Genomic DNA, 16,811 nt, shown 5'->3' with positions numbered 1-16,811 from the left:
CTAATAAGTATTCTTCACTAATTTCGTTTTTTTAAAATGTTTGGACTATTTTAAAATCAACTGGATCATTTTCCACTTTTTTTAACGAATCTCTTATTGTCTATAAACAATATATCTTAAAAAATAAATAAATAAATAAATAAAAAGAGACATTAAATGATCGTGATATAATAGGGTAGAGAGATTCGAACCATCTCTTAGTCGCTTGAAAAAAAATCAAATCAAGTTTACAACATATATATAAATCAAAATAATTATTATCATTATTATTTGGATTGTTTTCAAATATAGAAAAATGAGCTAACTCATTTACAAATATAGTAAGATGTGACTGCTGATAGATATTGAATACCGATAGATAATGATATTTTGTTATATTTGAAAATATTTTTAGTAGTTTTGTCATTTAAGTTAGCTTCAAATATATCTAGTATTCTTTTTTTCTTTTTCTTTTTCTTTTTTTTTTTTTTTTTTTTTTTTAAATTTAACTATTCAATTGTTGTAAAATCAAACAAATTATTTTTTTTTACACAACTTATATTACAATGTCATTGAACTATCTAAATTGCTAGCCACTAAACAACTTTTTAATGATCAATTTTTATGCTCTTATAACTTTTCTGATTGTTTTTTCTTTTTAAATTTATAATATTAGTTTAAACTGAATTTAGGTTTTCTTTTTTTGTTTTTTATAAAGACAAATTAGTTAATTCATATTATTTTCATAAACTCTAAAATGGTTAAAATCTATGTGAAAAATAGAATGCTTAATAGATCAATTGTTGAGACATAAAATGAAAACTACCTTAAAAATAATTTTTGTAAGCACTCAAGTAAGTTTTAATGTATAAAAACCCTCCAAAGCAATTTCAAATTTTTGCTCACAACTTTTTCTATGTGTGATTTTACAAATGTCCAAACATTCAAGTCACTTCTAACTGAAACTTAAAATAAGGAATGAAATCAACATTTTTAACCCGCTAAGTTTTGTTCAGATTTAAAATAAAAATATTTGGATGCATCCCCAAGTGAGTGTAATCCACTCAAATGCTCAAACATAGGGAAAATTAAAAGGATATTATCCTTCTAGAAACTATTTAGAAAAATATTGTTGTTTTCAAACTATTTGTAAAAATATTGTTGTTGTTTTTTTCTTTTAAATAGGTCGAATTTTGAACGCTCGACCTTCCCCTTTCATATTTTTTGTATGTCGAACTTTGAACCCTCGATCTTGCCCTAACATTATTATTGAGTCTGTTTAATTATCATTCCGGAGACCTTCATCATAATTATTTGATGTGGAGAGAATGAAAGACCTTCCTCATAACACTCATAATGATTTGATGTGTTAAAAATAATTTTGTATTGGGAGAGAACGAAAGAGGGAAAAGTAAGAGAGAGAGTGAGATATTGAGATTGAGAGAAAGCGAGAGCGGAGAGAGCGAGATATTGAGAGAGAGCGAAATCTGAGAGAGCGAGAGCGGGGAGAGCGAGATATTGAGAGAGAGCGAGAAGGGAAAGAGCGAGATATTGAGAGAGAACGAGAGCGGAGAGAGCGAGATATTGAGAGAGAGCGAGAGTTTCCAGTTTTTTTCTTTTTAACTTGGGAGTTTCCAGCTCGATATGTTATTCTTTCTAACCCATTTGGAAACACACTCATTTGGATAAATCTTTTAGAATTTAACTGCTATTGCTCGTAGATGGGGCCATTTCATGTTTTTGGTTCATCATATTCTTATGTTTTTTTTATTGTTGCTTGACATCATAAAGATTTTATTATTATTTATAATTTAAAAAAAAAAAAAAAAAAAAAAAAAAAAAAAAAAAAAAACTCCATCAAAATCTTGACCTCACTACTATGATATTTCTGTTCTTTATATCAATAATACAGTTTTATTTATAGACTTGCATGTGAAGGTTTTGAGTGTTGATATGATTTATTTTGTCCCTAACCTATTATCTAAAATATGTAAATTTGAATATTGAAGTTTTTTTACCTAACTTTTTAGATTTAGACTATCTGATGTTACTATTTATGTCAGTGACATTTAAAAGCTTCTATATCAAAATAATTACTATTCATAATATATAAAAAAGAATAAATTTAAAAATAATATCTCATAAAAATAAAAAAAATTAAAATTAAAAATCTCATTTATATAAAAATAATTACAAAAATCAATGTGTTCCACAAGGTGGACGTCGTCGATTTCGAGCTGGTTGTCATCGTCGACTTCGAACTTGAGGTTGCTCGGGTCTTTCTTGATGTTGCTCTGGTACCTCTGTAGGCGATTCATAATATAAATATTCATTATGTTCTCCACGACCCCGACCATGTCCATGCACGTATGAAGACGAAGGACCAGCCTCTGAGTCATAATGTCTTGAACCAAATGTTGGCATCATCGGACTAGCATAATCAGTTTGACTTTGCGTCTGCATCATAAGGGGCAACTCTTCCACATTATGTGCAACCTCATCAAACTCATTCTCTTCCCGAACAGGTTCTCTACGTCTAGGAGCTGGTGGAGGAACAATAGATATATCGTACATATAATGAATTTCCTTCATATAGCTTTGATTGTCACTACATATAGCAAAAACCTGGTTCGGATCATTCGCAACCTCACGGAGTCTATGATTATTCGATCTCTGTAAATTATAAAACAATTAGACAATATTTAAAATACATTTAAATTAAAAATAATTAGATAATATTCATTTACTAGATGACCCACAGCTACTCCGGACGAGTGATGTAGCGCATTGTGATATTATTATATCAATGAATATATTCTAGAGTGACATTTGTGTCAAACTGTTCAAGAGAAACCCCCACTGCAATAAACCTTACACGATAGTGCCATCGCACTACCAAATGTACAACTTTTTCGGACCAATCTCCAGTCCTTAGGTCAATATCATGCAGTACGGGTTTAGTATTACAAGGCGATGAGACATCCTGCTGAAAACTGAATTGTCTCATCACCCTGTCAGGAAGATGCCACTCACCAATGTGAAAACATATGAGAGGACTCATCGTCCGCCATATATTTTGATCATTCGTACAAAAATTAGGCAAAGTATGCATATGTTTTGACCATTCATACAAAAATTCGATAAAGTTGTTATTGAAATTATAATCTTGAATCCAATAAACTAAGGTCATGAGGCTATTTAATGTAGTTTGAACTTTATGTGTGACATAAATATGGATCAATTTCAAATATATAGCCAAAATGGTTTATAGTATATGAATAAAGTTGGGCGCCTTATTCTGGGGACACTATGGATGTAGCTCACTTTGTAGTTAGTACAAACAATGTGATCTTGAATCGTTCATATAGAGATATGTGAGTGAGGGCATCCTATGCAATGAGTTTGCATAAGACTGAACCATGAAATAGTCACTTTTTACGTTATAAATGTCGTTTTATGTATAAAACTGACTATTTCGTTAATTGATGACCTAGGTAACTTAATCTTAATGTATAAAACCTAGGTCTTGAACAAGGGTCCCCACCCTCTCCTTGGCCCGAGAGGGATTCGGTTTATAGGTTGGACCTTAAACCAATTGTTCCCCTACTAGCTCATATGGAATAAACTTAGAACAGTATGATAGAATAATTCGAATTGTTCGAATTAGGTGAAGAGAGAGAAACCGACAAGTATATGTGATACAGTTGTCGGATTTTCAATTTAGAGATAGAGCTTTAATATTTAAATGTGATTTAAATATCAATATAATGAATACGTTCATATTCAGAAGCTCGGAAATAATGGAAATGGTCAAAGATGTAAAAGTCAAAGATTGACTTTTTGACTTTGAAAAGTCAAACTTTGACCAATCTTATATTCAAATGTGATTTGAATTTCAAGAAAATGAATGCGGATTCATGCTCGGGAGGTCAAAATTAGTCAACACGGAAAAAATCATAAAAAGTCAAAATGTTGACTTTTTGGTCAAAGTCTCGAGTTCCATCACAAACATGTATCTATACTGGCTGACTACATGTGTGGCTGTCCTAGTCACACAAAATTTGTCTTTCCACCTAAATTTTTAAATTGATAATTTAGAATTTAAATATCAATTATCTGAAAACAAACTTCCTATAATTTGTAGTATATATGCTCGTGCATATCTTATGACGGTTTTCTCATATGTATCATCTGTGAGCTCACGAAATTGTGTTCCTAACCATATTAAACTTAACCTCGATCCTTTAATCTTGTCGGCAGGTGGGGTCGCACCGAGGTACAATTGACAAACTTCTAACCAGTCATCGTACATCACTCCGGTGACCATCTCACCGTCAACAGGTAACCCCAACAACACTTCTATGTCTTGTAGAGTGATAGTGCACTCTCCAACAGACATATGGAATGTATGCGTCTCGAGCCTCCATCTCTCGACCAAGGTTGTGATCAGATGCCAGTCCAACTGAATAAATCCTAATCTGGCAACCCCATAGAATCCAGATATGCGCAGTAGTGGTAGTATTTGAGGGTGGAGTGGGATAGTGCGCTGGAGAACTGCCTCTCGACGCCTGCAAGATATTTCTCCAGTAGTACAATCTCGCCATACAACAGATGATCAATGAATGGACAGGTCGTACAAAACATCGGGATCAATAGGTCCTGGGTTTAAAGCCATGATCTGAAAAAAAAATATTTATTTCTCAATTAAAAAAATGTACAACTTAATTAAAAGAATAATGCATAAGTTAATTAAAAGAATAATGTACAAGTTAATTAAAAGAATAATGTACAACTTAATTAAAAGAAAAGAATAATGTACAAGTTAATTAAAAGAATAATGTACAACTTAATTAAAAGAAAAGAATAATGTACAACTTAATTAAAAGAAAAGAAAAATGTACAACTTAATTAAAATAAAAGAAAAATGTACAACTTTATAATAAAAAAATTGAATATATAATAAATTTATTTACTTTCCATAGATAGAGCGAGATTGTAATCATTACTTTCCATTTATATATGACCAATGAGAAAAAAAACTAGTAATCATTAATGGAAAAATAACAACAATAACAGAGAGTGCGAGATGTTCAGCGAGATTGTAGGAGAGAGCGAGATTGAGAGAGCAAGATTGTAGGAGATAGTGAGATTTATAGCGAGATTGTAAGAGAGAGCAGATTGAGAGAGCGAGATTGTAGGAGAGAGCGAGATAGTCTTCACTTTATTTGAACTTTCCATAAATATATATAATATATATATATATATATATATAAAATATCTTCCCAATGAGAAAAAAAGAGCTTAATAATTATTAATGAAAAAATAACAACAATAACAGAATTTGTCCTAACTGGTTACAAAATCCGCAACAATAACAAATATATTAGATTATTATACTATAATTGAATAATCGTTAGACTATAATTGAATAGTAGAGAAAAGTGTGAGGGTGAAGAATAATGTAAAACTTTATTTATTACAATAAAAAAAATTGAATATACAATAGATCCCACTCTCTCCAACAATCTCGCTCTCTTCTACAATCTGGCTTTGAATCTCACTCTCTCCTACTATCTCGCTTTGAATCTCGCTCTCTCCTACTATCTCGCTTTGAATCTTGCTCTCTCCTACTATCTCTGTTATTGTTGTTGTTTTTCCAGTATCGCTCTCTCCTACAATCTGCTTCACCCACCTATGTTCCTTGTCGAGGGTTGAAGTTTCGACTTATGTGTGTCGAAACTTCAACCTTCGACAACCTAATATACAAAATTAGCGAGATTCGCGAGATTTCTTTCCCTTGTCGAGGGTTGAAGTTTCGGCTTATGTATGTTGAAACTTCAGCCCTCGACAACCCTAATTCGCGTATTATTTATAAGCTTTTCTTTGTTTGTCGAATTCTCAACGTTCGACCTCTACATTAGTCGAGTTCTCAACGTTCGACCTCTAGTCTCGAACTCCGAAAACAACAATATTTCTCAGTTTCAAAACAACAATATTCTCTAATAAGTTTTGAAAACAACAATATTAATATTAAAAGTCCCTCAAACATAAGTTGTCACGTGAATTTTTTTAAATGATATATATTTATGGATTTTTTTAAAAAATATTACAAGTTTGAAAACAATTTATAAAAATATAAAACTTAATAAAAAAAACCATCGTATGTTGAAGATGCGACCTTAAAAATAGATGTTTTTAGATAATGACATATATTGTATAAATAATATATTTATTTAATAAAACAAAATAACCTTCAATTATTGATTTTTAATGGCTAAGATAATGACATGGAAACAGGAGCTACATCTAATTGGTTTGCTTTGAAAATTTTCCATTATTCTCTTATTGTCATCTCACAAAAGGAAAAAAAAGGCACATTTTTCCTTTTCTGTCTCCCACAAACAAAAAGCAAAAAAAAAAAACAATTATTCTCTCTCATCCTCCTTGTTTTCTTCAATAAAATGGGAATTATTCTCTTAAAATTCATATTTGATGTGTAAAAATATTATCAAGTAATGTACAACATGATCAAAAGTTCAAACAATTTTTTAAAAAAGTTATATTAATAGTTCCTTGGATTTTTTTTTATTCCAAACAAAATATGAGCGAGAAATCGAACCTGCCATAGATTTAATCCATATAAATAACAGTTTTATTTAACGATTTTTTTTAGTGTCAACTAAACAAAAATACATACGTCAATAAAGTCTAAATTTATAGTAATGAACTATTCTAATTATTGTGACTTTTTCATAGGTTAGTTGATATTTGAAGTTAAAATAAAAAAGAAAAAATATATCATCATGAACATTAAGTGTGAGAAAGCTCTAATCTATATAAAATGACTCATATTGGAGGATAATCTTTGCATTCTTATTTTGTCTTTATAATTTTTATAAATTCAAGCCCTTCGTTCAACTATTCGGATTGAAATGGTTACACAATGAAGTGATGTGATCTTTCGTTTGCACGTGTGATCTAGATCACATATATAAAATATATCACAATTTAGCAATTAAGACATGTTTAAACAGATAGTTACCTTAATTGTCTCGTTACAATTATTTTGGTTTGATGTGGTTATACGACGAAGTGGTGTATTCTTCCTGAGATGGATGAGATGATATAATCTATAGATATGAAACATTGTTATCTAACAATGAAGATATGTTTGAACAAATACTCGCATCTTTTGTCCTGTTATAACTATTTGGGTCAAAGTCATTATATGACAAAGTGGAGTACCCTTTTGTGTATGAGTGTGATAAATCATAGATATGAAACAACAATCTAGAGATATGTTTACATGGATAGTTTCATCTTTTTTCCTTTAAATTTTCATAAATTCATATTTTATCTTTCTCTTCAATTATAACTTTTCTGTCAAACATAATATAAAAGACCATATAAATTGATTGCAATCTTTTAAAACCTTTTTATGTATTAAAATAAAACTATATATGTCACCTGATATGACTATAGATGTCTATTTAACCGCAGGACGGGGACCCTACCCTGATGGGGTGAAGAATCTCCAATTAGACGAGAAATGAGGAGGGAGCCGGGAGAAAATTTTTCCCGTTGGATAAACAGGGAGGGGGATAGGCAATATATTCCTCGACCCCGTCTTCGACCCCCCCCGTTTCGCTTCCCTGGCCCACCCTATTATACATATCTAATTTTTATATAAGGTTTTAATATATATATTGAATTATATATAAAGTTAATTGATATATTTATTTCTTAAACATTTTAATCATATATATGTCACATATGAATGAGATATTTAACTATTAAAATAAAAACTTTTGATATAATGATTTAGTTAAGTTATTATTATTATTTGTAAAAAAATCCAAATGGAGAAAATTTCCCGCGTGAATGAATTCCTCATGGAGAATCCTATTTCGATCTCAGTGGAAAATTTTGTATGGAGGAATGAAATGGATAGCGAGGACGGGGGACAAGGAAGTCATCCTCGACCTCGACCCTACCCCGCCCCGTCCCATGGACATCCCTAGCTATGACTCTAAATTAGTAATTGATAAATAGAACATAACTCAACGATTAAAAAATTAGTAACTTTCTTTATCGGTCAAATGTTGGAATATTCATATTATTGCTTTTTAATAATATGTTAAAAAATAAGGGTAAAGTACATTTTTTCTATCTTAGCTTGATGATAGATTTCTATTTGACACCTAAGTTTAAAATACGAATAATTTTATCCATAATCTTTATAAAATAATTAAAAATTCTTTCGATGATTAGTTGACTAACAAAAAGTAACTCATCAGTCTTATAGAGATTTTGAGTAGAGAGAAAGGAAGATAAATGTTACATAAACTAAAAAATTCAAATTAATTGGCAAATCATCATGTTGTTAATCGATCTAAGGACCTTTTGAAATCAATTTTTATTAATCGACTTAAAACCTTCTAACATTAAATTGTCGATTTTTAAATTTTGGGAATAATTAGAACTTATTCTCAAATTTAGGGCTGATAATTTATTTTACCAGAAAAACATAATTACAAAATGAAAATCTATGTGTTTCAATGATTTCTCTATCTATTCTTTTCTGTTTCCATGACCACGAGAAAATTTATAGTATTATGGTAGTGTGGAAATTTTTTGTGGAAATTTTTTTATACTACCTTCATTCATTGTTTGCACAGTAGTACTATTTAAAAATTATGTGGGATTTACGGAATAAATAAATAATAAATTAATAAATTATTTAATGACGTGTCAAATAGGATTGACAACACGATCGGGGTTGGGCAGGGATTTGTCATCCCCGTCGGGGTAAATGGGTCTCCCTGGGGGGACCTATCCCCGATTTTTTTCAACATATATAATTATATAAATATTTATAAAATTAATATATATGTATACGGTATATATATGATTATATATTAAAAAAATAATTGAGGTCGGGGACAGGACGTAGATACCATTCCCATCCCCGACCGGAGACTCGATTATAATCTCCGATTCGACCCCATTTTCGATCAAACTGGAAATTTTTCGTCTTGATTGAGGTGAGGACTCGACTCTACTTAGATTTTTGTCGCCTCTAATGTCGAATAATGAATGGAAAAAACTAGTACTATGTCGCAATTAATTTTTTTCCCCACGACCACCACCATGTCTTGTCCACGTGGGCCCTCAACCCATATAAGTCTTCTTAAATTACTATTGTTTTAATTAATTGTCTTGTTCCTAAAATTATTATATATTTATTTCCAATTATTTATAATGGTTTCTTTATTGATGTTTTTTCTTTTCCAGAAATTATTAAATTACCTTTTATATTGGATAACCTTTGTATTTCATTATGGAAATTTTGACTTAATAACGTAAAGTTTTGATTTACATTATAATAAGGAAATTTTAAGTGTTTCGAGCATTTTCAATTAAAATTGAAACCATCAACTTTATTATATTTTTCTTAATAACTAATATTATAATTTAATCGTGAGATTGATACCATTCCTTACCTTACCCGTACCAACATAATCATGATGTTAAATATGTCACTTAATTAATTACTAGAAAAATCCTAAAAAAATGAATCATTTAATTAATAAAAGTATCTTATTTGCTTTTATATCTTATTATTTTAAATATTTTCATAGTCTGCCAAAGAAAGCTTAGATCAATTGACATATAATATATATATTATTAAATCTACAGGTAGATTTTTCCACATGTTGTTGGTGCTCAAATCTCGTACAAGTCGCCCATCTCCATGTAGAGCTCTTCTAGTTCGAGGAGTATGTCCGAGCTAACCTACAAGAAAATTCGTACTGATGTGATATCAAGTCAAGTATACTCCAATGTCTAAATTAGTACACAAAAGTGTTTAATTCAACTAAACACATATAATATTGTTTATCCCTATGAGGTGGTGGAATGAGACTTATTTATATTAGTCATTCGTCTAATATCCACTTGAGATATATGTAATATTAGTATCCTATGATATTACAGGATTCTAGGTAGTGAGTTTGATCGATGATTACCTATTTTGTAGAACAAAACGAACTTGACTAAGTTCAACCCAAGACTTGATGCCTTGAATCAAAACATGCAGAATCCCAAAGTATCCTTGAACTTAAGGATAAAGTCTTAGACTACCCTCGACAAATACATACCATAAGTCATAAAATGTGAAATTATGGTATGTTGGGAACTTTTTTAATTCAAGGAATAGAACCGTTGGAAAATGGCCCATTGATTGAATTGGTTGGGCATAAAGACAAAAATTTTATTAAAGAAAGACAATAAGTTTGCAGCATTGTGATTAGTGTCATAAAATCTTGTTAAGAAAAAGAAAATCCCGTTTCTCTTTTTTAAAAAGTTGATACCTTCATCTTTAATCCCAATTCATTCGTGGAACCATAAATTTTTTCAATAAATTTGCAGAGAAGAAAACGAATCGAATCGTTTCTTGAAGAATACCCATTTTTCCCACTCTCAAATCCAATCACGTTCTTCATCTTCTTCCCCCCTTTTCAAATTTCTTCAGAAATTGGGTCTTTCAATGGCGGAAGATTTCGCCAGAGCTGTTGATGATGGCCTCCGTCTCTCCAAGAGACTGTACTTCGGCAAAGACCGAGCCGTTGCGCCTCCGAGATCGTTCCCCACCATGGATAGGATGGATCATTCATTTCTTCCTACGGCTCCGATGGTTTATGCTGTAATTCATGATCCTGGAATCGTGGATAACCCCGATATTCCAAGCTACCAGCCCCATGTTCATGGCCGCTGCGACCCACCGGCTTTGATTCCGCTTCAGATGAATGGAATTGAGCTGCAGGCTGATTGCTATTTGGATACCGCCATTATTCGGATCACTGGCTCTTGGAGGGTTCATTGCGTTATGGGTAGTCGGAGTTGTGATTGCCGCATTGCAATTCCTATGGGAGAACAGGTATTTCTCTGGGATTTCCCTCTGGAAATTATTAGAATATAGTTTGTTTATATTTGGTGTACATGAAGAATTATGTTGATGTAAACTGTAATTGTGATCGTTATGGACCCTTTTCTTCTGGGTTTGATGCCGTTCGAATGATGTTTGTTTTTGTTTCTTAGGAATTTTCATAGCGTCTCTGAGTTTTTGGTCTTTTTGCGTTTTTTTATTGTTACTGCAATCTCAGGGAATGATGTTATTTGGCTAACAGGGTTCAGTTCTAGGTTGTGAGGTAGATGATCCTAGAAAATCACATCGAACTTCACTTATTGCACTAGAAGATAAAAGTAAAAATGCTTCGGAAAAACCAGAACGAGTAGATGGAGGTTTCTTGACTTCGAGTATCTTTACCCTCACAATCCCACAGGTGATAAACGCAACCCCTTTTATTTTGTTTGTAAGTAAATGCTTTTGATTTTGATTGTTTGTTTCCTGTGTCTTTTTAAGGTTGATGGGGGCACCACTCTGTCTATTACCATGAGTTGGTCTCAGAAACTACTATACAACTCATCAGGCAATCTCAGCTTGAATGTTCCTTTTACTTTTCCTGAATATGTCATCCCTGCAGGGAAGAAAATGTCGAAAAAGGAGAAGATAGCGTTAACTGTGAATGTTGGCTCTGCAGCTGAGGTTTTGTGCAAGACAACGAGTCATCCTTTAAAGGTTTGATACCTTGTTGTGTTTTGAGTAATTGATGTTTTTGTTTGTTATTCTAGTCTGTGATGTTGTTCCTATAATGGATTCAGGAATCAATGAGAAAACCTGGAAAGCTGAGCTTTGTATACGAATCAGAAGTTCTCGCATGGTCAAAAGCTGATCTTAGCTTCTCATATAGTGTATGTCCTACATTCATCAGTATTGGTATTTTGGTATTCTGTCTCAGAGAGATTTGTTCACACTTGAGAAGAATGTGCAGCCTTGAGACAAGCCTGTTCATATATGCTCATCACTTAAATCTTTTGAATCTTGTCCTTCTTGTATGTTTTAGGTTTCTTCAAGTCAAATATACGGTGGTATTCTCCTACATTCTCCTCCTGTGGATGATGCTGATCAAAGAGAGATGTTCTGCATGTACTTGTATCCAGGAAATGAACAGGGAAAGGTAGGATGGGGGTTTCTTAATCTATTATTAGTCCCTAGAAAGTATTGTATAGAATCACATCTTAACTAATTCAACAGGTTTTCAGAAAGAAGATGGTGTTTGTTGTTGACATAAGTGGAAGTATGCAAGGCAAGGCACTCGACGATGTGAAAAATGTACTATCCACAGCCTTGAGTAAGCTTCCTCCAGAAGACATGTTTAATATTATTGCTTTCAACGACGAAGCTCGCCAATTCTCAGAATCCATGGAGATGGCCACCAAGGATGCTGTTGAAAGGGCCATCCAATGGATAAAGATGAATTTTATTGCAGGGGGTGGCACTGATATTTTACTTCCTTTAACAAAGGTCTCCAATCTCAATTCTTTTTCATGTGGATATTTTTATTGTCATTAATTCCCATATACTGTTGTAAACCTATGCTTTCAAAGGAACTTTCCTTCTTAACACTAAAAACACTTGGGTGTACAATTTGTATAAATACTGTTGGATTGAATATTTTTACTTAGTGAAAAACAAGTCTAGGTAATACATATGTAAGATGGTGGCGTTAGGATGGACAAAGCCTCCATAAGATTAGGGAGGTGGACCGTGAGCATAATGTGAGATCCGACTCCGGATAACCACCCCAGTTCTTAAAAGAAAAAGATGGCTGGAGTTGTTTTCTTTTGAAGAAGTGACCTCTCTTCATTCCATATCTTGTCTTTTTTTTTATTATTTGGTCAATCATCCTTTTCTTTTTATTCTTTACTACTGAAATATCTCAACATCAGTAACATAAAATTTTTGGTTGCTAATATCCAGGCCACTGAGATGCTGAATGAAGGGGGTACTGGTGGTTCAGTTCCTATCATCTTTCTTGTTACCGATGGTGCTGTCAAAAACGAGAGACATATTTGTGATGTGATGCGGAACAATCAAACAGAAAAGCAATCCATTCATCCTCGTATATATACTTTTGGTATAGGTATGTTTCTGGTCTTAATCTAAAACTGGAAGGATTGGCAAGCTGCCTGAAAATTTCATCGAGCTTTGACCATTCTATAACTCGTGGATTGAGGATTTTGGTCCTTGTTAAGCTTGAGTTGTAATTTCAGTTATTTCAACCCTCATGCGGGTATCTTTATTTGGTTTGAAGATTTCACACACATATTCGACCTTATGGTTGTGTGTCTACCAGGTACATTTTGCAACCACTATTTTCTAAGGATGCTTGCAATGATCGGTAGGGGTCGATATGATGGTGCTTACGACTTAGGTGAGTTTTGGTACTTCACTCTACTTCTTCTCTCCTATTGAGGGGAAAATTACTTGAGGGAACTGCCACAATGTGGCTACATCCTAATAACTGTTCGGATCTACATTCAAAATCTATATGTTCTAACCAATACAATTTTAAATTCCCTCTCCTTATTGTTCTAACCTCCTCTAATAATTTATGGACTTAACCATCACATCAAAAAGGAGTCTTGAAATTATCAACATGAATTACGCAGACCATGATCATCTACAATGCATGGATAATTTGAAATTCTTTTAGGTATCAACATACTGGATCGACGTATTTCTGGAGCAAATTCATCATTTGTCCAGCTCCCTGGAAATGTAGATGGGAGGTTTCAACATAAGGTTGAATCATAAATTCTTTTTATCATAGATTAGATGATGCGCACATCGAAATATGATTTAGGTCCGAAGACTCTATTAACTGAAGAATTCCTATTCCCAGTCCTCATCATTGATTTAATTCATGAACTTTTTCTTCTTTATTTGCTATTCTTGTAAATTAAGGGATACTAACAGTTCTGTTTTCACTTTGTTCAACTCAGACTCAATACATCTATAACCATTTCGTTTTTCAGATTCGGTTGAACCCCGAATGCAGAAGTTGTACAAAAGAGCTTCATCCACTACTTTTGTTAATATAGCCGTCGACGCATTCGACGATCTCGATGAAGTCAAGGTATGCATATTCTTTTGTTTTGTAAAATTTTCAGGAGACATTGACATCTCATTTTTAGGCCATGCACTTTCCTGTGGCATGAAATATAAATCATTATTCCAGTCAACACTTACTCGTTTTCTAATTCCAAGCTTTTGTTTTAGGTTTATCCTTCCTCAATTCCAGACCTTGCTTCTGAGAGTCTAATGACTGTATCTGGCAGATACTCTGGAAAATTTCCAGACATTGTCAAGGCAAGAGGCCTCTTAGCCAATTTGGATAACATTATCTTAGACTTGAAGGTACAGCAGGCAAAGGATATACCTCTTGACAAGGTAGAGAATCCCCATTATATGATCAAAGTTGCCTGAATTTCTTATTATCTTGGGTTGTTGAAACTTAATGGGTGAAGTCTTGGATTTGAATTTAATATCTTCATCTCCTTTTCAATTGATTGGTCAACTTTCACATCCCTTCTCTGCGGGGCGGGGGGTGGGCCGGCCGGTGGGAAGAAGGATGAGTTGCAATGTTTCTATTTTAGCTTCATATATGATGCCAATTCATAATTCTTGCTTTAAACTTTTCTTCTTTTCCAGTTATTTGCTAAAGATCAGATTGAACAACTCACAGCTGAGGCTTGGTGTTCAGAAAATAAACAACTGGTGGAAATGGTTTGTGTTATTTACTCATTGTCCCATTTCAACTTGTTTTCATTTACAAACACATCCAAGAAGATTTTTATTTTCTAAGCACTGAAGTTCTTTTGAGTTTCGAATTTGCTACGATAGAGATGACGATATTCCGGTGCTTCATTTCATACGTTCTAGGTTGAAAAGATGAGCATGAAAATGGGTGTAATGAGTGAGTATACTCAGATGGTCATATTTCAGAATGCAGATAAAGTCCATGAATCAATTAAAGTGCAACAGGTGAGCTAAGCTTTACACCCTCCATAACCTCAAATTTGAATTGCAAGCAAATTGGTTACTAATTACTAAGTTAATATAATAACTTCACAGTCGAAGAAAAATGCTTATGAGAAAATGGCAGCACCTAAAGGTGACAAAATGATGCTGTTACCATTCTGTGGTGTTGGCTTTGGAAACTTGGAAGCAACTTCTGATAACACTCCTCTCGGAATTGGTGAGAAAAAACCCGAGGCTGCCGAAATATTCGTCAAAGCAGCTTCGAATTGTTGTGGCAATTTGTGTAGTTACTGCTGTTGCCCCTGCTGCATCCAAGCCTGCTCTAGAATGAATAATCAATGTGCGATTGCATTGACACAACTCTGTACCGCTTTCGCCTGCTTCTGTTGTTTCGAATGCTGTTTAGAGATGTGCTGCGACACTCAGAGCGTCTCGTAGGTATACCTGAAACAAAATTTGTACAAGGTTTGTCATTAGCAGTGTGTTGTGTATTAAATCCCAAAGTTCATTATAGGATTAGAACAGTAAAATATACATGATTACTGGTGTAAACTAGTCTGTATACAAGTGTCTTATTTAAGCAAACCACAGATGAACTCAAAAAGGAAAAATGTTCATATAAAAAACATCAGTTTCCCCACCTTGAGAAGTATTCAAAATTGTGATATATTTGTTGCTTTTGAACTTTCAAAATCTTTTCAGTTTCTGATTAGCTAATAATGCACATAATAATGTATGGTCCCATGTGCAATTCAAGCATTGCTGCCTTCTGCCTAGAAATAGGGCAGTTTCTATCTTAACAAGCAAGTCTATGGTTTCTTACCTCCCCTAGAATTAACAAATTATTGACTAAATCGAGATTACAATAGTATGTGTTAGAGCCGTTTTCAAATATAAGAAATTGAGATAACTTATTTACAAAGGTAGAAAAATGTCACTATCTATTATATGTTTATTAGTGACATTTCGTTATATTTAAAAATATTTTTAGTAGTTTTTTCATTTAAAATCATTACCCTTTTAGTAATAGTCTGGATTATAATAATATTAATTTGGGGTGCAAATTATTTTATTTTCTGGTCAAGTTTTTTCTACTATTCTTTTATTTTTATTTTTTTTTGTCATTTTTGTAATTAAAGCTTTTAAAAAAAAATGGGAAAACCGAATGAAAGTTGATTTTTTTTCTTTTATAATTTTATTTTTTATACTTTATTTTGAGAAACGAATTTGATTGTATATTTTATAACTATACTAAAAGCTAAAAGAAAGATCAAAGTTAAAACTTTTTATAATGAAATTCAACTACATTTCTTTCTTTTATGCCTCATTTTTATAACTATACCAAAACTTTAAAAATAAAATAAAATCAAAGTTGAGTTGAAGCTTTCTTTTTATCTTTTTTTTTTTGTAACTACATTTTTTTGTATACTTTAATCTAAGAAAACGTAATTTTGTAATTTAGTCGTTAAAGAGAAAAACCATTCAAAATTATGTGAACAAATTTCTATGTACTTGAACATACAATAACCAAACAAAAATTATACATTATCACTCATATCATGAAAAAAAGTACATTATCTATTCACAAAGCTAATTGTGGGTTATTGTAGATTAAAACAATTGTAATCTTCAAATTTTAATCATAGGAATTCCAAACATTGAATAGACTAATAATAGACTACTCTATCCAACTCAACTCAGGAGGCCAAACGCTCCCAAATGATTCATGACATCAAAGAGTAGGGTCCTCATTCAACAAGCAATATATTTTGTATAAAATTCTCACCTGCTCCTCATGTAAACAAGCAAGCTTGATTCGATGGTCCGATATGGAGTTGGTTAAAGGCTTAAAGCTCCACCGCCCATATGAATTCATACCATGGAC

General features: G+C 32.5%; 1 protein-coding gene across 1 annotated transcript; it reads left to right on the top strand.

Annotated features, from left to right (window-relative positions):
• Positions 1-10,291: 10,291 nt before the first annotated feature.
• LOC120070725 lies at positions 10,292-15,569 on the top strand. The gene is made up of 13 exons (XM_039022584.1): positions 10,292-10,918; positions 11,169-11,324; positions 11,405-11,620; positions 11,704-11,793; positions 11,946-12,059; positions 12,137-12,406; positions 12,863-13,025; positions 13,239-13,316; positions 13,921-14,021; positions 14,165-14,335; positions 14,597-14,671; positions 14,828-14,929; positions 15,020-15,569. The coding sequence occupies exons 1-13, from the start codon at positions 10,529-10,531 to the stop codon at positions 15,362-15,364; spliced, it is 2,271 nt and encodes a 756-aa protein (XP_038878512.1). The 5' UTR covers positions 10,292-10,528; the 3' UTR covers positions 15,365-15,569.
• The last annotated feature ends 1,242 nt before the right edge of the window (positions 15,570-16,811 follow it).

Source organism: Benincasa hispida, chromosome 2 (genome assembly GCF_009727055.1).
Source record: "Benincasa hispida cultivar B227 chromosome 2, ASM972705v1, whole genome shotgun sequence".
Classification (NCBI taxonomy): domain Eukaryota; kingdom Viridiplantae; phylum Streptophyta; class Magnoliopsida; order Cucurbitales; family Cucurbitaceae; genus Benincasa; species Benincasa hispida.
The sequence above is the reverse complement of the archived record's forward strand: the minus strand, read 5'-3'. Positions and strand labels throughout refer to the sequence as shown.